A 22876-nucleotide genomic window follows, 5' to 3' on the forward strand; every position below is an offset into this window, starting at 1 on the left:
TAGGATTTACAACACATAGGAAAACCACATCAGATGACAAAATGGTAGAAATCATACAATATTTGGAATTGCATACTAGCCAAGTTGACACATTTTTTTTTTTGGGGGGGGGACATAATTCAATCCATAACAGTATCTTCTTTTATTGTTATATTTAAATCACTCATTTCCTTCAGTAGACTGTAAGCTCTTTAAGGCCAGGAACTGGGTCTGGTTTATGAATAGTATTTCATATACAGCAGGCAGTAGAGAAGTCAAATGGATAAAGAATGGGCTAGTCAAGGTTGAGAAAAGAAATGAGGTATAAAGGTTCCAGTAAGACACTTCCTTCAACTATGAAACTTCCTTATGTAGTCATGTGCCCTGACTTCCTAGTATTCAGGTTCTGGCAGGACCACAACTCTTGTCAACAAGAACCCAGAGGCAGTCTGACAATCCAGATTCTTGGACCCTGGCCAATTCCCATCACACCTGCCCACTGAAAAATAAAAACTGGGCCTCATCAGGCAGCATGGATCTCCTAAGACTACAGCTTCACCATCTGCAATGAATACTTTGGTTCTAAGGGGCCCTGGTAGCACAAACGGTTAAGCACTCAGCTGCTAACCAAAAGGTTGGTGGTTTGAGCCCACCCAGCGGCTCTGTGGGAAAAAGAACTGGTGATATGCTTCCGTGAAGATTACAGCCAAGAAAACCCTATGGAGCATGCTTCTACTCTGTCACATGGGGTTTCTGTGAGCTAAAATCAACTCAGTGGCACCCAAGAACAACAACACTTTTGTTCTAAAACTGTGGGACAGAAAAACTGCATTCCCAAAAAGGCACTGACTTGAGAGTCAGAAAGAATGAAATCTGAATTCCAGGTATGCTACTTACTTGCTGTGTAAACTTAAAATGGGGATAATATCTAGTACTTCTTGCATATGAAGAGAATCTAGCATACAGTCAACATTTAATGGATGGTCACCAGTATTGTAAGCTTAATTATGATCCCCGAAGCAAGGACAGGCATCAGATGAAATTTATGATGACCAACCTGTGGAATAAATTACAGGCAGTCCCCAACTTACGACAGAGTTCCGTTCTGACAGCTCTTTTGCAAGTTGGTTCTGACATTAGTTGACTACCTCATTTTTTTTTTTTTTTTTTTTAGTTTTCATTATTATTGCCTTTTATTATCAATACCTTTACAAATCTGATCTTTTATTTTTCTTTCAGGGTTGGCACGAGAATGGTAACATCTCTGTTATCATTAAACTGTTGTTCAATATATGTGCTGCAACAATGTATTAGTACATATTACTAACAATAAGAAGTACAAAAAAAGGAATATGGACAATTGTAAATGGGGTTCATCATTACTCAAATACATCGTAAGTTGGGGACTACCTGTAATAGCCGCCTGGTAACATTTTCCCTGGAGGAGAATACTTATTTGGAAGCCACCCAGCATGCAAATATGTACTGGGCAGGGCGCCTCTGCTGAATAATTACGAACCACAGGCTGAAGAATGGCAAGCGATCTATTTTCTAGCTTACTGGCTGTCTTTCCTAGAGGTATACTGTCATAGTTAAAGATACAGACAACTACAATCATATATAGATACTACAAATAGTTGGCGAATGGAGGGGCGCATGAATTGGCATAAAGGAGAGAATGAATCCTTGTTTAGTGGGAAAAGTGAGGGCAAGTGAGCACAAAAAGCAGCGTGAAAATGAGTGGTCTCCAATGAACGCAAGATGCTAGTAAAACTTTTCAAACGTCTAGGTATTCCTCTTAACATGTATTTAGCAGTACTCTGACAACATGGGAAACCCTGGTGGCATAGTGGTTAAGTGCTACGGCTGCTAACCAAGAGGTCGGCAGTTTGAATCTGCCAGGTGTTCCTTGGAAACTCTATGGAGCAGTTCTACTCTGTCCGATAGGGTCGCCATGAGTTGGAAGCAACTCGACGGCAGTGGGTTTTAGTTTCTGACAACATGCAGTTTAGAGCTCAGAACTTTGAAAGCAAAAAAAAAAAAAACTCAAGAGATTTAAAATATAGCCATTGAAATAGAGTAAATTTTAGAGATTAAAAAAAAAAAATCAAATTACACATATTTTAAAGGTCAAAGAAGATAAGGTTCAAGACTGGTTACAAGATGCTCCCACAAGTACAGAACCTGACCAACCAAACCTATTGCCACTGAGTCGATTCTGACTCATGGCGACCCTACAGGACAGAGAAGAACTACCCCATAGGGTGTCCAAGGAGTGGCTGGCGGATCTGAACTGCTGACCTTTTGGTTAGCAGCCAAGGTCTTAATCACTGCATCACCAGGGCTCTGCAAGTACAGAGAGAATTACGCAAAACGGGGGCGGGGGGGTGACCATCTGTTTTTTATCTCTATTAATGAATAAAATGAAAGGAAATGGATGCAACTGTAGTAGGAGAGGACCACAGTAATGGTTATTAAAAATAGAAATAATTTACTAAGGGTCATTATGGAACGTCTTCCCCTGGAAATCTTTAAAAATAGACTAGATGTCTATTCCAATAGTGAAAAACCAAATCCATTGCCATCAAGTCAATTCCAAATCACAGCAACCCTACAGGACAGAGCAGAGCTGCCCCATAGGGTTTCCAAGGAGTGGCTGGTGGATTTGAACTGCCGACCTTATGGTTAGCAGCTGAGCTCTTAACTGCTGTCTAAGAGACCATCATATTCCTCAGGCACATTCGTGGAGTGTGCAAAGTACTCGGTTATGCTGTTTCTCACCCAGTGTCCACCCAGGAGGAGCACCATCATAAAAGGGTTCACGCTGTTCTCTTAAAATCGACTGGAAGGGAGGGGGGAGGTGACTGGTCTAGATGAGAGACCACAAATCTGCACTCACTTTCGGTTTTTACTTTGCTCTTTATAGTAAGAAATGATTTCAGGAAACAATCATGTGCAGTCTTAGAGGTGAGTTGGCTGGCACGTGCAAACGCGCAGAAGGGAGGAAAGACATAAACTGGCCTGGTTTACAGAGCCCTGCTGGTGCAATGGTTGAGTTGGCTGCTAACCAAAAGGTCAGCAGTTCGGATCCACCAGCCGCTCCATGGAAACCCTACAGGGCAGTTCTACTTTGTCCTATAGGTTCACTATGAGTCAGGATCAACTCAAAGGCATTGAGTTTTTTTTTTTTTAATGGAGATATGATAAGTTACAGGTGTGTTCACAGTAACACTGAAAAGTTTTTCTACACAAAGTGGTAAACAGAACCACGGATTGTTAGGTGTGGGAAACACCTGAATTCCTAAGAGGCCCACGAAGTACAAAATCTGCTGAACATAAAGCCACAGTGATTCGAAGCCTCTTATTGTCTTGCCCCAGACAAGAACTGGGCACTGAGCTCTTCCAGGCCATGACATGCCTCAGGTGTGCTGGCACAGAAACGAGGCTGAGAACCGGCAGCATCTACGCAGTTTCCACAGAGGAGCAGCAATCAGCTTAGACAAAGGTGCCAAAGGGACCTTTTCTGAAGCTGCATTTGCATAGCAAAGCTATAAATACGTAAAAACAGCAAGCTTTTCTGAAGATGTTGTAGTCACACTTTATATAAGACTGAGAGAATACTGATTGTCACCAACAGTAAATATTCTTATTGTTGTTGATATTGGGGTGGTTTGGGGGTACTGAAGGAGATGCTGAGGGGTGCCAAGGCCACCATTTAGAACCAGTGATCTCTGATCCTGCAATTGGCTGGGAGGTATGATCTGAAGTCCTGGACAGAGCTGCATTCTGTGCAGAACTAACTGGTCCACATCATCAGCAATTAACAAGTCTACCCTCACTATACTGCATCCCAGCCACCCCAGATGGTAGCTTAATAGCCTGCAAGAATGAATAGTGCACCTCTAAGCACATTATTCACCCAGAGAATAGTTCAGGCAATGGAAAGAATCTGGCTCATTATACGCTGCACAATTGCTAAATAATATGCAATCATAGAAATGAAGCAGGGCATATGGTGATCTCTCTACTATATTGAGATTCATTGTGATAAAACTGCTGTTCAAAACTCTTGTAGAAATGTGAAAGGCATACCTTTCTTTTCTGGAAGGAACATTACAATGAGACAGGCCAGTCCTCCTAGGCACAGAAACGCCGCTAATGTCCGCTTCCGACCAAACCTGAGTAATCCAAAGAAATGAAACGTTTCTATTAGGAATCACATAAATTCATCTGCTTCCGTCTAAGTTGCCTTTTTAAATGTTCTTAGTCTCATTATATATCTTTTTTAAAAGAGTGGTTGACAAATGTGACTGACCAGGAGACTGACAAGGATATAAAATAACCATCCTAAGACAAAGGAAAACTGGCGTGATGGCAGGATAAAACGATGCGCGAGGGTAAGAATATCAAGAAATACTATCTATTTCCTTGAGTGTTTACTACATTTCAGGCTGTTTCAAATGCTTTCCATCTATTATCCTATTTAATCTATTAACAAACCTGTAAGGCACATACTGTTATATTCTTTATTTTCTAGAAAATGAAACTGAAGTATGGATTCTTCTAGTTCATTACATTTTCTGGTTGCCTGAAGCTTAAACAGCTACATTTCAAACACTATTAAAACAAGCCTCTCTCTCTTAAAAGTACAAGCAGAAAAAACTTTCCTGTTAATAGGTCAGAACTAAGTGGAATTTATTGTACACTTTACTAAGAGAAGTAATTTTCAAATAAGTGCTTTAGCTTTGAAGAAAGACATTAACATTTAATAAGCCACCCTTAACGGAAGGCCTGTTAGAAACTTCAATACTTTAATTTTTATAACAATTTTGCCGGATAGATTTTAAAATCCCTAGCTTATGGATGAGTACCCTTGAGACTTACCTGTATTTTCACGCAAATAACTAGAGACTTCTGTGTTTGTGTGTCAGCATGCCTTCCACCCTGCGAGTTATTTTTGTAAGCATGCTAACTTTTTTTTACAGCAACGTGTGGAAGAGGGTTGGCAAGGCAGCACTTGTGAGGGTGCCTCTGCGGTGGGGGGGTAGGGAGTGGCCGGCATATACAGGGCAAGTGTTATTTGTGTAAAAATAAGGTAGTCAGACTCATACAGGGGTAAGACCAGATATGAATTCAGGTCTCCCTGACTCCAAAGCCAGAGTTCCTTCTCACTGTTTTAAGTTTTAATCCCAACTCTGGCGGTGTCTTAGTTATCTAGTACTGCTATAACAGAAATACCACAGTGGATGGCTTTAACAAAGAGAAATTTATTCTCTCACAGTTTAAGAGGCTAAAAGTACAAATTCAGGGTGTCAGCTCCAGGGAAAGCCTTTCTCTCTCTGTTAGCTCTGGAGGATGGTCCTTGTCATCAGTTATTCCCTGGTCAAGGAGCTTCTCAGTGCAGGGACCTCGGGCCCAAAGACATTTTATTCTCCGGGCTCTTGTTTCTTGGTGTAGAGGTTTCCCTCTTTCTCTGCCCACTTCTCTTTTATATCTCAAAAGAGACTGACTGAAAACAGAACCTAATCTTGTATATTGGGTCCTGTCTCATTAACATAACTGCCACTAATCCCACCGCATTAACATCATAGAGGTAGGATTTACAACACACAGGAAAACCACATCAGATGATAAAATGGTGAACAATCACACAATAATGGGAATCCTGGCCTAGCCAAGTTGACACACAAATTTTTGGGGAACACAATTCAATCCATAACAGGAAGTAACTGCTAGGAGACACTGAAGGTCTTGAGTCTCCTTTTCCACGTCATTTTGCTTAATTTGACAGTCACGATCAAATGTCTCTCAAATGTCAGGCACCATGCTAGGCAGGCACTAGTGATGCAAAGATATATTAAGATACCCACATTCACAGCGTCTTCATAACACTTGAAGTGACTGTCAGAAGCATGCACAGGAACTATAGCATTGGAAAGGAAGGGCATTTGGTACAAATTGGGATGTTGGGAAAAGATTTCTTAACATGAAGTCTGAGCCAGCTCTTGGGACATGACGAGAAAAGTTGCAGTCACTAACAGAGGGGTCAGCAGAGGCAACTGGGAATTCTCCCTGGTAGAAATGCCTTCAATTTAACAGAATCCAAACCAGCTCTTCAAAATGCTCTAAACTAAATATCCATGACAACAGCACCAAGTACCAATGCTAAACAAAGCTTGTCTTGGGTTAAAATGATGATTTCTGGAGAATGAGAAATGGTACAGTCCAATTGATTGCTAGCTCACATAGGCTGGGATTTTTAGCTGTCCTGGGAAGCTATCTGAGAAAAGTAAGGAAAGGGGCTCTGTAAAATAACTTTTGAAAAGTATTTTAAAACCATGCCCACTGACATCGAGTAGCAAAAGCAGGATATGTTCCTTCCCTTGACAAAATAAACTAGATCTTGGGAGGTAAGAAAAGTCTAAGTCCTCAGTCTTTTGTCTTCCTGTAAGAACTTCTAAATAATATTAACCAGGTTGATGGATTTCTAGCTGCATATAACTACTAATTCTATTACGACTAACAAATTACTTAAAAACCATTAAATGGTAATCTCTGCCAATACTTGATTAAATATATACACACATATATATATATATATAAAGTAATAAACATGAAACCCAAGAAATACTGAACTAAAAACTGAATTCCAACCGCAATTGGCCTTAAAGCAACTCTAATCAGCACGGAGCAACTAGCAGATACTCCATGCGGACACAGACAATAATATTTAGGTATGCATGTACTTAACAGTGAGCGGGTAAAAGAGACAGACAGAATTCTGTATGGTGCACTGTACAGTCATCTATACTCACCATTTTTGGTTAATCAAGTAGATGCAGACAGGGTAAGATGGAATCTCTATGAGGCCAGACAGGGCCAGGTTGGCATAAATATTTCCACCTAGATCACCTGCACTCAGAGTTAGGCCATAATACACCAAGCTGCACACAAACCTGTAATGAAAAGTCAAAGAAGGACAACTGAAAAAACACATAAGAATTTGCCAGAGAAGATAGAAATACTGGTTTGATATAAGGTGATCTGTCTCAAGCAATAAGCTTGACTCTTCTACTAACCTTTTTATCTCAGTCTAAATTCCTACACTAGCGAAAAACAAAAAAATAAAAGGAGGCCTTGGAAATGCTTTGTGCAACGTCTATATGCAACATAAAGCAAATGGCGGACCAGCCCCTGAAAGAGCAAGGCCATTGTTTGAATGAGCTTTAGTAAAGCATTTCTGCATTTAATAGAAGACAATGACTCGCTTCTTAGTTTATTTAGCAATTTATGGAGCACCTGCCTTAGACAGTTGCTGTGATATTATCAGAACGATTCTAGAACAAAGCCCCCAAAGCAAGGCCAACAGAGGGTAGTGTTGAGAAGTACACTGAGAGGGGACTGGGCCATCAGAGGGTCACCTGTAGGCCAGGAACAGCTGGCACTCCAACCCACTGACGATCCAGTCACTTGCAGGTCACATTCCCAACCCCATCCAGCCTTCAGCAGGTGCATGTGCTGTAGACATCCAGAACAGGAAACAAAAGACTAGGCTCATGGCAGAGGCAGGATCCCACAGGCTCAAGCCAAAGTGGCTTCCCTGAGAGGTAATGTCTAGGAGGTACAGAGGAGACCTGTAGGGGCCAAACAGGGAGAAGCCCACTGAAAAGCCGTTCATTTGCTTAAGCATATCTTTCATAAAGCAAACACTCAGGGAGCAGCTCCTGTGAGGCCAGCTTCGGGACAGGCACTGGCCCTGGCGCTGGAGAAGGCAGGCACTGAACCTCTCCTGGAGTCTGGGAACTAAGCGGCTGTGGAGCTAAGTCAACGAGCCAACCTAGAGCTCCAAGTTGGGGCTTCCTCAGAGTGAAGAGAGCGATAGGAACGTCTGTGCCTAAACAGCATTATTAGAAACAAAACCCTGAAGCTCGGCATTACTAGTATATGAATACATTTTGGAAAACATAAACTCCCATACAGAGTAAACACCTGGACTTTATACGTTCACCAGTTTTTATGCTTTTGTAAATTCAGTTTGACAAGTTGTATATAAAGGGGAGGTTCTCAATTGCTTCCTTGTAGTTTTTTTCTTTGAAAAAGTCCAGAGTTGTAGCTATGATGGGATCAAACCAGAAAGGGAAACTTTTATTTCCATCTCTGACAAAATGGTAAAGTGGGCCAAATGCCTAGAAGATTAGAGATTCAAGTTCACCCAGAGGTGCCCTGGAAGAAAGACCTGGCGATTGATCTCCTTTAGAAAAGTCAGCCACTAAAAACCCTACGACGTACACTTCCGTGCTGCCACACACTTCTACGCTGCCACACACTTCCGTGCTGCCACACACTTCCGTGCTGCCACACACTTCTACGCTGCCACACACTTCTACGCTGCCACACACTTCCGTGCTGACACACACTGCCGTGCTGCCACACACTTCCGTGCTGCCACACACTTCTACGCTGACACACACTTCCGTGCTGCCACACACTTCCGTGCTGCCACACACTTCCGTGCTGCCACACACTTCTATGCTGACACACACTTCCGTGCTGCCACACACTTCTGTGCTGCCACACACTTCCGTGCTGCCACACGTGGGCTCACCCCCGGTCGGCATCGGCAGCTGAGCAGGGCTGTGGTGATGTCTGGAGAGGGACACGGTGAGGAAAGAAGACACCCCAGGGGCTGCGCTGGTTAGTGGTTCACCCTTCTCTAGCGAACGCTTCAGAGGCAGCATACTGGCCATCACTTCTAATGGGGTGGAGCCATCACTTGTCTAAGGACAATGAGCAGTGCTGTAGCCAGGACACCGTGTGCACGGATGCAAGGTGACACTGAGTTATATGTGTGCCCTGTCCCTCGGCACCTTGCATGTAAGCAGCAGACTAAACAATTTAAAACCACAGTTTTCTAACATATTTTTAAAATCTTTGCTTTTTAAGGTAGAGACTCTCCTCTTAACATAATGCTGTCTCCTAATGTGTTGTACGTACTAGTACTAGTCTACTTTTTTTTTTACTCTACCTTTAAGGAGACCTGGTAGTGTAACCGGGCAACCCTGGTGGCGTAGCGGTTCGGTGCTATGGCTGCCAACCAAGAAGTCAGCAGTGTGAATCCGCCAGGCGCTCCTTGGAAACTCTATGGGGCAGTTCTACTCTGTCCTATAGGGTTGCTAGGGGTCGGAATTGACTCGAGGGCAGTGGGTTTGGCTTTTTTGGTTTTGGCGGTGTAACCGGAAACCCTGCTGTTACAGTGATTAAGAGCTACGGTTGCTAACCAAAACGTCGGTGGTTTGAATCCACCAGGTGCTCCTTGGAAATCCTATGGGGGCAGTTCTACTCTGTCCTATAGGGTCGCTATGAGTTGGAGTCGACTCACGGCAATGGGTTACACCACCAAACAAACAAGGAGTGGCTGGTGGATTCAAACCTTTTGTTTAGCAGCCAAACATTTAACCACTGGTGCCACCACCAGGCACTCCTTGGAAACCCCATGGGGCAGTTCTACTCTGTCCTATAGGGTCACCATGAGTCAGAATTGACTCAAAGGCAATGGGTTTGGTTTGGTTTTTTGGTGGTGTAACAGTTAAACACTGAGCTGCTACCCAAAAGGTTGGCAGTTCAAACACACCCAGCAGCTCCAAAGGAGAGGGACCTAGCGATCTGCTCCGGTAAAGATTAAAGCCTAGAAAACCCTATGAGGCAGTTCTACTCTGTCACATGTGGTCACTATAAGTTGAAAAGTGGTCACTATAGTTCAAATAAGTTGAAACAATAATAACAACTCTGCATTTAAAACAGATTTCCAGTGAATTAATTCCGGCCATGAAAATGCACATAGTTATTTAAGCCAAGTTGTGATAGTCTAAGTCAAGGCAAGAATGCACAAAGTCAGTTCAGGACAAATAAAGGAGTTAAGTTACCAGCTGGTAAGGGAGAACCGGCAGAGCACGGGGCAAGGTGGCCCTATCCTGGGCCTCTACTCTGAAAATCTCCTTGGTGGCAGTTAGTCATTGGGACCCGTAATTACAGCCATTAAAGGCATTTCAATTCTCTTTATGTGCCCCCAACAAAATGTAAAATGCTTGCATAATACTTAACAGTACAGTTAAGGCATGAAAGCACTATTTAAGGAGGCACGATTGTGGAAAACAACCGAAGGAACAGATGTTAAACACAGAGGTGTAATTTTATTCCCCAGTTAAGGCTTTTTCTTCAATGACAGACCCACAGGAAAGGTTTTAGAATTTTATAGCCTCTTCAAAAGGAATAGCGCAATGTGGAAGGACACTGTCTCCACCATCATTCTGAGCCCAGAGGGGAGGAAGTTTGTTTGAGAAGAGCTCCTTTGGTTGCCTGAGTGATAAGATAAACAGGAGCTATCTCCCCGGCTCTAAATCTAGTTTTGTTTGTTTTAATCCCATGAAGGCCAGAACCCCAAGGTTATTATGCCTAGAAAAAATAAAATAAAAAAGAGTAAATAATCTTCAACAAGCAGGTCTTTCTCCAAAGCAGAGGGTTTGACCGAATGTCCTCATGATATGCAAATGCAGAGTTTTATGGAGCCCTAAGCACCCGAAACCCTGGCGACATAGTAGTTAAGAGCTCAGGTGCTAACCAAAAGGTCAGCAGTTCGAATCCACCACCAAGCACTCCTTGGAAACCTTATGGGGCATTTCTATTCTGTCCTATAGGGTCACTGTGAGTTTGGAATTGACTCGAAGGCAACGGGGTAAGTACCTGAACATACTTTGTAAATATTTGCTTTTGGATAGATAGAACCTCAGAATAGTAGCTCCTATGCTGTGCTAGGAAACCCTGGTGGCGTAGTGGTTAAGTGCTACAGCTGCTACCTAAAGGTCAGTAGTTCAAATCTACCAGGCGCTCCTTAAAACTCAATGGGGCAGTTCTACTGCTTTATAGGGTTGCTATGAGTCGGAGTCGACATAATGGCTATGGATTTTGGGTTATGCTGTATTATCGGAGCCCTGGTGGTGCAATGGTTAAGTCGGAATCGACATAAGGGCAATGGATTTTGGGTTATGCTGTATTATCGGAGCCCTGGTGGTGCAATGGTTAAGAGCTCAGCTGCTAACCAAAAGGTCAGCAGTTCGCATCTACCACCAAGCGCTCCTTGGAAACCCTATGGAGTGGTTTTACTCTGTCCTATAAGGTTGCTATTAGTCGGAATCCACTCAATGGCAATGGGTTTGGTTTTTTTTCTTTTTGCTGTGTTATCAGGTTTGGCTTTCATAAACAAAAAAACCAAATCCACTGCTGTCGAATTGATTCCAACTCATAACGACCCTGTAGGTCATAAAGGTGCCCCATAAGGTTCCCAATGCTGTAAATCTTTATGAAAGCAGACTGCCACATCTTTTCTCCTGCAGAGCAGCTGGTGGGTTCAAACCGCCGACCTTGCACTTAGCAGCAGAGCGCTTAACTGCTGTGCCACCAAGCCTTTCACAGGCTCTGTTAATCTCCATGCTTCCAAGCTTCCATCCTTTATTCAACATTTATTATGCATCTGTGATATTCCCAGTCCTGTGTTGGTTCTGTGAGGAAAGCATGAGTCGTATGACATGGTTCTGACCACACGGGTGGCAGCCAGAGCCGGGTAAGAAAAGACAGTCATGATATAGGAAAATATCTTTGCAGCTCCTGATTCTCCACCTATTGTCCTCTTTAACTTTATACGTAAGATCGCTTTCATGTAAAATCACTTTCCTTTATTCCCACATGAAAATGTAGGTTTCCATCAGCCTTTATGGCAAATCTATATAAACCACAGCACAACAGGCTTTCAGGCCAGTAGCTATGATGGGCGTGCTCAATACTGGACCAAATAACACTGACTGCACTGTAGCAGAACATCTGATATTGAAACACACGAGAACTCCATAAATTATACACATACTGCCCATCCATTTCCCCTGTTTTTGCAACTTCATTGGTTAAGTAGAGCCAACTTGAACCATTCAACGCAATGTACATTAATGCTGAGAATATTGGGAAAGGCAGGTTGGAATAAGCTAAACAACTAGAAAATCAGGTTCTGAAAGTGCTCATCAGTTGGTTCGCTGATTTGTGTAAGCAGCTTTGAGTCCATCACTTCTGACTCCCAGATCCCGCCTATACAAAGGACAACATATAGCCATCCCGGTGAGTTAGTGAGTGGGAACACCACATAAAATGCACCACAGAGCACTGCCATTAGAACGTACTATCAGACTGCTTAGTGCCAAAACCAAAGGCACGTATCTCTGAAGTCCTATTTAAAAACTCCTCTGTTTCTTGTATGCTTCTTGTCTTCTTTTTTGGCTTAAATATATACGTGCAAATATGTGCTTCCAATGTCTACTGACATCAGGAAACCTACTCAACAGGGACCATCAACTCTGGCCTCAGGCACGCACAACGCCAGGTACTAAAGGAGATGGGCTTTGTTTCTGGGAAAACCACCTCATGATCACAAAAGAGGTAAATTTTCCCATAACTCTGACAAAGGAACAGGCCATCAATACCTCTAGCAACCTGGGCTGTTGAAGATCAGTAAAGTACCCCGTATACATAATTACCAGGTGAACATCAGGATCAGAGTGTGCCCCAAGAGGATACGATAACGAAACAGGTCCAGGAAACTTCCAGTCTCCTTGTAGCTCCTGTCAGCCGGGTGTGTTAAGGAGAAGGTGCACTTGAGCTTGCGGTTCCTCCTGGCAATGAGGTACAGAGCCTCTTCAGCCTCACTCAGTCGACCCTGGGAGTATAACCAACGAGGTGATTCAGGAATGAATCTGAAAGAGATGTCATTAAAGGCTGTATATTCAGAGGAAGGAGAAAAAAACACCTACTCAGTATGAGGATTCTCTCACCACAAGTGGATCCCAGTTAGGCTGCAGCTTGACTTTCTCAATGATGTGTGTCAGACAGAGAGGGCTACTTTCAACCATGTGTCAACATTAAACAGCGGCCAGCTTTATGCATAAAAAACCAAGAATATGTTTTCAATAGTGGCCAAAAAAAAAAATTTATTTCTTGAAGTTTAAAGTTTAAAAATTTGGTATCTGAATGGCAAGTTACTAAGTCTATAATACTGAGTAAATGAGTTCCTCATAAATTCACAGGTTAAAGATATGGCTGTAAATCCTAGCTGAGTGTCGTCAGAATCACACCTTAAACACACTGGTTTTAAGTTCCAAAAAAGTCTCACAAAGAAAATACAAATCTTCATTATCATAAAAAATAAATTTTAAAAAATAGTGGTGATTCAGGAGGTAGGGATTATATAGGCGCTCTGGTGGCACAGTAGTTAAAGTGCTTGGCTGCTAACCGAAAAGTTGGCGGTTCAAACCCACCAGCTGCTCTGTGGGAAGAAGATTTGACAGTTTGCTTCCGTAAAGATTTACAGCGTTGGAATCTCTATGGGGCAGTTCTACTCTGTCCTATAGGGCTGCTATGAGTCAGAATTGACTCAGCAACACACAACAACAACAGGGAGTATATCAAGATTACACAAAAAAATTAAACAGCGTTTATCACATCTTGGGTACTTTTGAGTGTTACCACGTTGTTAGGTGCCATCAAGTTGGCCCCGACTCATGGTGACCCCACACACAACAGGACTGGACTGTTGTGGCTGATTTTCACAAGCAGATTGCCAGGCCTTTACTCCTCGTCTGCCATAGTCTGGAAGCTCCACTGAAACCTGTTTAGCATCACAGCAACAAGCAAGCCTCTGCGGACAGACAAGTGGTGGCTGTTTTGAGTTGCACTGGCTGGGAACTGAACCCAGGTCCCCCACATGGAAGGCGATAATTCTACCACTGAATCATCACTTTTGAATGTTTACTTCTGAGTATCAAAATACTCAAATCACCTTGACATACCAGCTTTATTATACTCTGAGGATACTTCCCAATCCCCAAAGACCGTAAAGAATAAAAGGTATTGTTATGCATTGAACTATGCCCCCCACTCCCCCCCCCCCCAAAAAATATGTATTATAAATCCTAACCCCTATACCAGTGATGGAGCCCTGGTAGCCCAATGGTTAAGAGCTCAGCAGTTCGAATCCACCAGCTGATCCTTAGAAACCCTATGGCGCAGCTCTACTGTCCTACAGGGTTGCTACAAGTCAGAGTTGACTCAACAGCAATGGGTTTGTTTGCTTGCTTGTTTTGGTTTATACCAGTGGTTATAATTCCATTTGGGAATGGATTTTGTTACGAAAATTAGACAGTAATAGCATAGGGTGTGTCTTAAGTCAATCTCTTTTCAGATATAAAAGAGCAGATTAGGCATAGAGAAGCAGGCAGAGATAGGGGGAGACAGGTGCCAAGCCACATGAGGATCACCCAGGAAGAGGGATCTTCCCCCAGAGCCGACAGAGGGAAAAAGCCTTCCCCTGGAGCCAGCACCCTGAATTCGGACTTCTAGCCTCCCAACTGTGAGAAAATAAATTTCTGTTGTATTGTGGTATTTCTGTTATAGCAGCAGTAGATAACTAAGACAGGTATCTTCTGGTTAACTTCTAGTTACAATAAAGGTTATTTTCTAATATAACCACAAAGTGTCAAGCATTTATATTGCCACTGCTATCTTCAAAGTGTCAAGACTTAGATGTTATCTATCCTTTCATTTCTTCACAGTTCTGCATGCAGTTTTAGAGGGCTTTTGAAGACAAACTATGACAGGAACATGGAAACTTTATTTACTAAACACATGAAGTATCTTTTGATCGAGTATGACCTCATCTGCATAAAACTTCCCAAAAAATCCAAACCCACTGAGGTTGAGTCGATTCTAACTCATAGCGACCCCTATAGGACAGAGCAGAACTGCCCCCATAGGGTTTCCAAAGCTGAAAATCTTTACAGAAGCAGACTGATACATCCTTCTCCTGAAAAGCTGCCGGTGGGTTTGAACCACTGACCTTTCTGTTAGCAACCCAGCACTTAACCGCTGTGCCACCAGGGCTCTTAAATCAAAACCTGGATAAATAATATATTTAACATGTCTTTTAGAATTCGCTGTGCCTTTAAGTAGCATACTGAAATGGCAATAAACTCTATACAATTTGGAACCTTAATGTACAGCCAGTCCACCAATGACCACTTACAGAGCGCTTATACATTTTGTACAAAGCACTGTGATAGCCAAGTGGGAAGACAATGGAAACAAAAAGGCAGGATTTTTCCCAGGAGTTTTGCTAGTAAGGAGGAAATACTCATGCACATTTGTTCGACAACAAACCCAGGAACAAAGGCCATCTATGACATCCTGAAAAATCCCTTTATTACTCTTGATTGTCATCTGATGACCATTACTGCCACTGAAGGGAAGAATCAAGTAAAAGAGTATCGTGTTGAAAGTTAGGTCTGCCCATTGTCAATTGGATCAAGAGGCTCAAATCACCGTGGGTCACAGGAAGACTATGTAAAATTATCTGATTAAGTCTAAATATAAATTTGAAAAAAAAAATTAAAAGAAGACTACCGGTGATGAATATATATACAATTTATTTTTATTTTTTTATTTCAAGGATATTCACTGAAGAGATACTTTACAAAAATGAAGGAGTATAAAGTAACCAGGGTCTAACAATAGAAAAAAAATGACTTTTAGTAAGAAAGTATATTACATTAATACAACAAAAAACAAAACCCATTGCCATTGAGTTGATTATGATTCATGGTAACCCTACAGGACAGGGTAGAACTGTCCCATAGGGTTTCCAAGGAGCGCCTGGTGGATTCGAACTGCCGATCTTTTAGTTAGAAGCCATAGCTCTTGACCACTATGCCACCAGTGTTTCCATTAATACAATAGGCAGCTATACTGTTGTTGCTGTTAGTTGCTGACTCGTGGCAACTAAAGATACACTTTGGACAGAAAAATAAGTGAAGAAAACACTCTAGAAAGTATATGACCATAAAAATTAAAACTGAGGAGGATTAGGAGCAGTAGAAGACAGCCAAGAAGAAAATATACCGAGATATCAACAGTCAGTATTTTTGGGTAATGTCAGCCATTTCCCCTCCTTTTAAGCTACCCTGTGTTTTCAAAACTATAAGTGACCAAAATTACCTTAAAATTTTTGAGGTAAATTTTTTTAAAGGTGATATTTGAGAGCTATCCAGGTTTTGGAAATGTGGCTCTGATGAGTTGATAAAACGATTTCCACTTGGGAAAGAGCTGTCTTGATTGTGCAAACTTTGAACTTCATATTTCTCCTCATTTTGACAAGGCCAATAAGCCTACTGATACAAAGGCTCACCTGCCTGCCAACAGACCGATTTGGTGCTACAAGTTCTAGCCTGTGCTTATTATGCAAACAAAACACATTTTTAAAGGAAAAAGCAGGCCTCTGAACTTTCTAAGACATGCCGCCCTCCATAAAACTCCACGGTCACCTTCAGAAGCCACAAGGCTCACTTAACAATCTGCCCTGCTTAAAAATGGTCTCTGAATATCTTTAATGTGGTAAATCTTTGTCAGTTAAGGAGGTACCAAATTTTAGAAAATAAAACTACTCAAATCAAGTAAGGTGAAAATGAAGAATTTTACAGCTATGAAAGAATATTCCTGGTAGGAAAAAACAAGGGTTGACTCTAAAATCATGTGACTTTTTCTTGTGTTACTGATAGGCTTATTCTAACGGTATTTCAAAATGTTTTGGGGCCAACATTCATCCAGTGGGCACAAAGCATCTACTGTGGAAGACCCTGGGCTTTGGTGTTAGGGGAAGTGTCACAAAGGGAAAACACAGCCTGCTGCGGCAGAGTTCTCTGTTTAGAAAGAGAGATGGCTTCAGTCTGAGGCAGAAACAGGAGCACCACTCGAAGGGTCTGGGTTAAGTGCTATGGAATTTCAGGAAAGAAAGAGAATGATCTGTAGCTGGCGGTATGATCAGGAAAGGCTTTATGGAGGGGGCAGCATTGAGCTAACTGAGAAGGCTGAGTACTAACTAAGAGGAAATGGGGAAAAGGGTGTTAAAAGGGCAGACACAGCATGAGGAGGGGGCCTGGAAGCAGAAAAGCATAAGGTGCCCGCTGTGAACAACAAGCAGCTTAGTTTGCCTAGAACACAGGGTAAGTAAAAGGGGGCAGTAGAAAATCAGGAAAGATAAAATGGGGAGCCTTTCACTAATGGAATTATGGAGTATGTACCTATTTAACATTTATGGTGTCTTTTCCATTTTCTGTTTTTCATGGCATTTCCTAGCACTGAGCCGTAATAAACTCAGACTACAATTTGGAAAGAGAAAAGCAGAATGGCTTGGATTATCCACTAAAACCACACTGCTACTGAAGGAGAAATGAGATTCAGATGGCATTGAGAAGCATGAGATGTACTAAATACTTGAAAATTCATTTATTCAACAGCTACTTAAAGGAATGCTCATTAACTCAAAGTAGTATACTAAAAAAAAAAAAATACTAGGTACCCATATATTACTTCCAAATATTTATAATACATAAACTAACAAAATATTGTCAGTTGTCCTTTCTAATAAAACTACCTCACTCCAATTCATATACCTATAGGCATTTAATAAATTTTTTTTAATACAGGTTAACTATTTCTGCTATATTCACTTTCTCACCTAGCAATGCCCTTGCTTTCAAAGATAGCATGAAAACAAACTTCAGTTCAGCCCACCACCAAATCTCAATGAACAGAATCTGAACTAAAGAGCTAATAAATTTAAGAATTATCTGAATCAAAGCACTACTACAGGTATCCCTCACTATACAGCAGAGTAAAAAAGTAGACACCATTGGCTGAACATTTTCTTTATCCCAAAGATTTTAATGATTAAAATAAGAGGTCTGATACCTCAGAGGAGAAAAACCCTTCATGAGCCACGTTAAAAACGTCTGGTGAGATGGGCCTAGGTTGGTGGCTCACGTTGTAACACTGGGTGTTTTATAGCCCCACGGTGGAACATCTTAGGTGAGCCCTCTGTAGAGCCCTGCTCTGACCAGGGATTCGTCCTGTTGTAACTCTGAGTCTAATCTCTACTAGGACTTCCCCCACATCTGAGAATCTTCCTGTGCCTACCTTTAGAGTTCCAGAAATGATACTTTTCTACAGGATGAATAACTGCCACACATCGAATATGAATATATTGTTCTATAATATCACGCCTAGCGTGTGACCTGATGCAGTCTAAAGCTCTTTAAGCTTGAGGATTTGGGTTAAAAAAGAAATTAGTCCCCTACACCAACAATCTGGAGGTTAAAATGCAGTCTACTGAGAGGTTACTTTAAACAAGGGATACCTGCATTTTGAATTAATTAAGCATCTCCTCTTCCCAGGAGCTGCCAAGCATTGGAGCACTTGCAGAATTTAGTTCTTCACCAAAGTCAGTTCAGGCAAGCTCCTGAAAGGGAATAACGCTGCTCATTGACCTACATCCTCTTAAGACATTCCTTCCACTTAGTACATGAAAAAACTCTAAAAGGAAAAGCTACTTACAAAGACAAGAGGAAGACCACTGTTCCCTGCAGGTTAACCAGAACGGCAAGGGTCCTCCAGGAGCGGATGAAGTATCCTAACAGGGCATACTGGGCAATGCCAACTGCAAAGAACAGGCCACCAATGGATCCTAATTCAAGAAAAAAGAGACCTGTTACTGGGGAAAGCACCATCTGTAGCACCATTTCCGACCCAAGTCATAGAGCCAATTCCTTCCTTGTAAGATGTCAGCCCTACCCTGGCAAGTGTAAGGGGCAGAGCAGAAAAGAAAGATCTACACAAATATCACACAGCAGATGATAAAACTAGAAGACAGGTCAGCAAATGAGTCAAAAATAGAGGAACAACAGATGAAAAATGGAAATCACGTGTGGACACAATGAATTTTAAGGGCCCACTCAAATGCTTTCTGCATTGGACATTGTACAAATATCTGCCTGAACCTCTGGCCGAGTCTTGGAAGTTTTTTCTGCCATATGTGGGGGACAGGGTTGTTGGGTCATGAGGTTATTGCAATACAAGGAGTTTATCACAGAGGTTGTCCCTAAAATCTCTATTTTTAATCACAGTTCACTCAGCAGTTCTCCCTATCGTCATTCTCTATTTATCACCATCAGACATATATTTATAAGCACTTGTTTCTTGTCTGTCTTTCTCAAATAGAATACAAGCTCCATGAAGTACAGATTTTTGTCAGCACACTGATGGGAAAAATATCAATCTTGGGATTGCAAAAAAAAATCCTGTATTTTTTTAAATAAAAACTTAGATGTGTACTAAACTCCACTGGTTTGTCCAATGTATCTGCAAATTCTATACCTCTGAAGTTCTCTCTATAACTGCTACTATCGCCACTAGCAGTAATAATAAAACCGCTTGCTGTCGAGTTGATTCTGACCCACGGAGACCCCATGTGTGTCAGAGTGGAACTGTGCTCCGTAGGGTTTTCAATGGCTGGTTTTTTGGAAGTAGATCAACTGGGCTTTCTTCCAAAGTATCCCTTAGTGGGCTAGAATCTCCAACCTTTTGGTTAGCAGCCAAGCACATCAACCACCTGTACCACCCAGGAATAACAGCTACTGTTTAGTGAGCATTAAGTGTTTTACATCGTCCCTGAAAGCACGTGCTGTTATCAGCCTTACACCGAAGTGAGGAAATAGCTCAGGGAGGCGAAGTGAAGCTAAGGATAGAGGGGTGCCTACAGCAGGGCCGAGACTTGGCCCTAGGTCTGACTGATTGGAAAGCCAGCATCCTGTACCGTTTCTCTGTCACATCTTTCTTCTATGGAAGAACCATTGTTGTGGGTCTCCCACAGCAACAGGACTTTGTTCATCTTTTAACAAAAACTGTCTACAACAAGCAATCCTGTAAAACAAATGTTTTGATTCCTGTCCATAGATTATCACTAACAAAAAATGAGGACTTGCATACTGCTGGCCCTAGCAAGGAAAAGGGGGAACCAAAAAGGAGAGCTGAAGTGACAGCTTCAGGGACCCTCTTTTCAGAACTCCAAATCAGAACACGTGGTTTGATAAGTAAGGGAATGGGGACAGTGGGGTTTTCCTGCAAATCTAAGATAATCAATGCTATTATGGTTGCATTAAACAAAACCAAGCCAAACCCATCACCGATGAGTCAATTCCGACTCATTGCAACCCTATAGGACAGAGCAGAACTGCCCCATTGAGTTTCCAAAGAGCACCTGGTGGACTCGAACTGCCGACCTTTTGGTTAGCAGCCATAGCACTTAACCACTATGCCACGAGGGTGTCCATGGATGCATTACTGTGCATCAAATACACCTGGCCTCTAAGATTAGGGCTTCTTGTCATTATTGATCCTTTACTAAGTCATGGTCCCATTAAATTCCAGCTCCAGTGCACCCTCTTTCCTCTCTCTCTACTGATTTCTACCTTGTGTAAGCCACCATCAGGTTTCATGTGGCCAACCACAACAGTCTCCAGAATGATCCCTCTATTTCTATACTCACTCCTCTATAATCTGTTCTCTGTTCACCTACCAGGGTCTGTATATAAGATCACATCACACCTCTATTTAATACTCCCCTCTGGCTCCCCATTGCACTTGGAATAAACCAATCCTTCACTTGGCCCATCATCGGCCCTATCATTTCACAATCTTCTCAAGAACTGCATACATAATAAAATTAATGAACTACATACGCAGTTCTCGACAACACTACAGGATAGCTAAAAATAATATAAAATATGGGTTCAACTTGGGAATGTAAGAACCAGTAAAGAAATGCTACAAAAATACTATCTCCTGTCGTAAAGAAAACTATAAAAAACCAGAAAGGGCAATGAAACAAGGATTTAATAAAATATAATAAGAAGGCTACAAAAAAGGAGTTTCTCCTTATTTCCTATACCAGGACTCTCTTTCAGGTTAAGGTAAAAGGCAGTCAATGCCCTCCTGGGAATATCATTCTCCACAATTATCTACAGGCAACCCCTGAGGTCATAAGCCCACCATCTCTGAGGTAGACACCAGGGGAGACTTTTAACAGAAGAGTGTGAATAACATGACTCATTCACAGTCATATAAAACAAACTCAGAAAAACAAGTCTAACTGTTGCATAGAGCCACTCGGATCCAAATGCATTTTCAGACTCTAGGGTTAAAAAGGCTCCCTACGAGGTTTTCTGAAGCTGCTCACCATCTCCAGATCTGCGTGGATTTACGTATGCAGTACCTGCCAGTGCCCAGTAGGCGGTGCCCACACACTCGTTTAGCAAGACAAAAGCCACCAGCGACATTCCTCCATTCATCACGCCCACCAGAAAGCGAGTTATTGCGAAGAATTCGTATGATGGGGAAAATCCATTTGCAATAGCAAATAAGATGTCAAGAGCAAAACCTAGCAAGAAAAGAACAGTATTCATTATCCAGAGGCAAAACAGCATTTGATGAAAGTAATAAATAATATTCATTACTTTGGAAAGATGAACCTTTGCAAATTTAAATTTTCTGAGCTAGTTTTTTATTTTAAAGTTTCTCTTAAAAACTATAAAGAAAAATTGAGATGTTCTCTTTGTTACAAGTCGATTTCCGCCCATCACCGTTTTCAGTTATTCATAATAATGCCGGAACTTGAAAAATCCTAGCTCACACTTAGCTTGTTGAGAAAACTATGCCGAGCCCTGCAGAGCTCATTTGCAACGAATCCACACAGAGGGATATAAGGAAATGGATCTAGTAGACTGTCTCTATCTTTGACTTTTCTCCTTAGAAACAAGACATAAATTGGAGTTTGGAGGTTGCAGGAAGCACCATCATTTATGAAAAGTATACAATGCAAATATCTGGCCTTGACCAGGTGTGCTGGCCACTAACATATGCTTGGCCAGGGGGAACTCTGTTGCAGTTTGGGCTCTTCTCAATGTGATAAAAATCAGCTCTGTGTCCAAGTGGCAATTTCCTGAGAACCTTAAACAAATACCAAAAAAAAAAACAAAAAACCCATTGCTGTCGATTCTGACTAACTGTGACCCTCTAGGACAAAGAAGAACTGTCCCACAGGATTTCTAAGGAGGAGCTGGTAGATTTGAACTGCTGACCTTTTGGTTAGCAAACGAGCTCTTAACCACTAAGCCAGTAGCTGTCAAGTCGACTCCAGCTCACGGCGACCTCATGGTTGTCAGAGTAGAGCTAAGAGTCCTCCTTATTTAGTTCCCTGAGAACCTTAAGGAAGTAAGGCCTCTTACGCAGTTCATGAACACTATAGGAGATTACCTGCAAGATAGACTTTTTTCCTTCCGAAGCGATCTGAAAGTTGACCAAACGAGATAACGCCAACAAATACACCACTGAAGAAAAATGAGCTCGCTGCACTGACTTTGTAAGATCTGTTGGCAATTAGAAACCACTAGAGGAAGAAAAAATAGGAGACATTTAGGTCACAGAAAAGATGGATGTATTGACATAGCTTTTAAAAAACCAAATGTACAACAAAAGCTTGTACACAGGAACTTCTTTACCTCATGACCCACTAATGACCAAAATTCAGTGTAGCATCCACCTTGGGCAACATCCACGGAGATTTTCTCTTCAGAAGCATGAGAAATCATTATTACAATGTACTTCCTTAGTATCCTACACATATTTTTTAACAGTCCTGGAAACAGTATATAATAGCTAATTGTTTACAAATCTGTTGACTATAGCCTTCATCCTAAGCCCCTGTGTTTCTTGAGAGGAGGGGTCGTTTCCCATCCATTTCCATTTCCCTGACATATGAGGCAATGAATTAATGGGTTTAAAATCTTTGAGTGTAATTATCTTCTACTTTAGGGCAACTTATTAACTTAAAAGGAAAGCAATAATCCTCTGCTTAAAACACCATTATCTAAAATCTTGTCTGGAAATGTATTAAGGTGATCTTACAGAAGTAACC

General features: G+C 41.8%; 1 protein-coding gene across 4 annotated transcripts in view; it reads right to left on the bottom strand.

The window, feature by feature from the left end:
• SLC22A15 (solute carrier family 22 member 15) overlaps window positions 1-22876 on the bottom strand; it is a 73859-nt gene that overhangs the window by 15460 nt on the left and 35523 nt on the right. For 3 of the 4 annotated variants that reach the window (XM_049879998.1, XM_049879995.1, XM_049879997.1), the window contains 6 exons: window positions 22216-22348; window positions 21140-21340; window positions 18460-18589; window positions 12558-12773; window positions 6795-6935; window positions 4072-4157 (listed from right to left, as the gene is read on the bottom strand). In XM_049879998.1, coding sequence (XP_049735955.1) covers window positions 4072-4157; window positions 6795-6935; window positions 12558-12773; window positions 18460-18589; window positions 21140-21340; window positions 22216-22348 — 907 coding nt within the window. The remainder of the gene's footprint in view (window positions 1-4071; window positions 4158-6794; window positions 6936-12557; window positions 12774-18459; window positions 18590-21139; window positions 21341-22215; window positions 22349-22876) is intronic. The other variant, XM_049879996.1, reaches the window with a different exon arrangement.

The sequence above is a fragment of the Elephas maximus genome, chromosome 3 (assembly GCF_024166365.1).
Source record: "Elephas maximus indicus isolate mEleMax1 chromosome 3, mEleMax1 primary haplotype, whole genome shotgun sequence".
In the NCBI taxonomy this organism is placed as follows: Eukaryota; Metazoa; Chordata; class Mammalia; order Proboscidea; family Elephantidae; genus Elephas; species Elephas maximus.